We start from the raw sequence: 1,278 nt of genomic DNA, 5'->3' as shown, positions 1-1,278 counted from the left end.
GGGGCATGATATACCGTAAGCTGAAGCTTCTGACCCTACCCTTTAGTTACAACCAATTCATTCATTTATTCATTCATTCATTCATTCATTTTAGAAATTCAGATGGTGTAAACATGTAAAAAAAAAAGTAAAGTATATCTATACAAACAAAAAGAAAAAAAACTTTGGCCCTGTAGTTAAGATTTCATTTATTTTGTCAAGAGTTGTCTTTGATTTGATTGTAATATTAGATTGTGATATTTAGCCAATCTTAAAACTGAATTACCTAATTGGAGTCCCTTGCCTTAAGTTATCTTATTCAATCATTTACTCTGACAATCTGTCACATGTTTTGGGGCCCTAGGGGCACAGTCTGTATGCTCTTGCATTTGCTGTCACATGTATAGAACAGCTGAACGCACAGAAGCTCTCTGCTAATCAAGGCAAACCCTTGAAACAACATTCTGCTATTTTTGCAGCTTTTCCCTGATCCACGTTTTTTTTTTCATTCCCAGCTGTCCATATTGAGTGTTTTTTCATTTTATTTTAATCAATGTTACTATTTCAATTTAACCCACCTGTGAACTTGATGCACGACTGGGAGGGAGCTAAGTCGGCCTGGCGAGGGAGAAGAGGGGAGGACGGTAAAGAAATGGACGCAACCTTGGTCAGTCTCCTCCTCGGTTTTACCAGGCTTTCGGTGTAGCCAGTGTCATGGTCCCAGAAGTGTTTGGCACGCCCGGTGCTTCCCCTCTGCAAGGTGCTGTGAGTGTACACCTCGCCATCTACATGAAATAGATGGGAGTGTGTAGAGAGAAAACATGGAGAAGTGCAGGTGTTATGGTAAAGAAGCCTCATTTAGAAAGCTTAGTTTGCACAGTTAAGAAGACAGAGTTGAATCAACAGAACTGTGCAGCAGATACATTGGGGTCACTTGGAAATTTCCATTGCACTCCATAATAGACAGAATACCAGCTGAGATCAGTTGCATTGTTTTTTAACCCAGGGCAGCAGATTTCAGATTACATTATGTGCTGACATCATTGCAAAAGGGGTCTCCAATGTTTTCTCATTAGTTTTTTAAAATGATATCAGATTAGTGAACACAATTAGCCTTTGGGACATGGGATGAATGGTTGCTAAGAATGGGCATTGTAGATATTGCATTAAAGATCAGCCCCCCCCACTCAGATCAGCTGGTGTTCTGTCTACAATGGAGTGCAATGGAAATTTGTAAGTGACCCCAAACCTTTGACCGGTAGTGTATATATATATATATCTCAGAGAGAGAGAGAGAGA

At 40.0% G+C, this 1,278-nt stretch overlaps 1 protein-coding gene across 1 annotated transcript in view; it reads right to left on the bottom strand.

Moving 5' to 3' along the window:
• The window catches only part of LOC116707010 (protein TANC1), a 34,007-nt gene that overhangs the window by 30,987 nt on the left and 1,742 nt on the right, over positions 1–1,278 (bottom strand). The window contains exon 3 of the mRNA XM_032544153.1: positions 558–764. Coding sequence (XP_032400044.1) covers positions 558–764 — 207 coding nt within the window. The remainder of the gene's footprint in view (positions 1–557; positions 765–1,278) is intronic.

The sequence above is a fragment of the Etheostoma spectabile genome, chromosome 1 (assembly GCF_008692095.1).
Source record: "Etheostoma spectabile isolate EspeVRDwgs_2016 chromosome 1, UIUC_Espe_1.0, whole genome shotgun sequence".
In the NCBI taxonomy this organism is placed as follows: domain Eukaryota; kingdom Metazoa; phylum Chordata; class Actinopteri; order Perciformes; family Percidae; genus Etheostoma; species Etheostoma spectabile.
The sequence above is the reverse complement of the archived record's forward strand: the minus strand, read 5'-3'. Positions and strand labels throughout refer to the sequence as shown.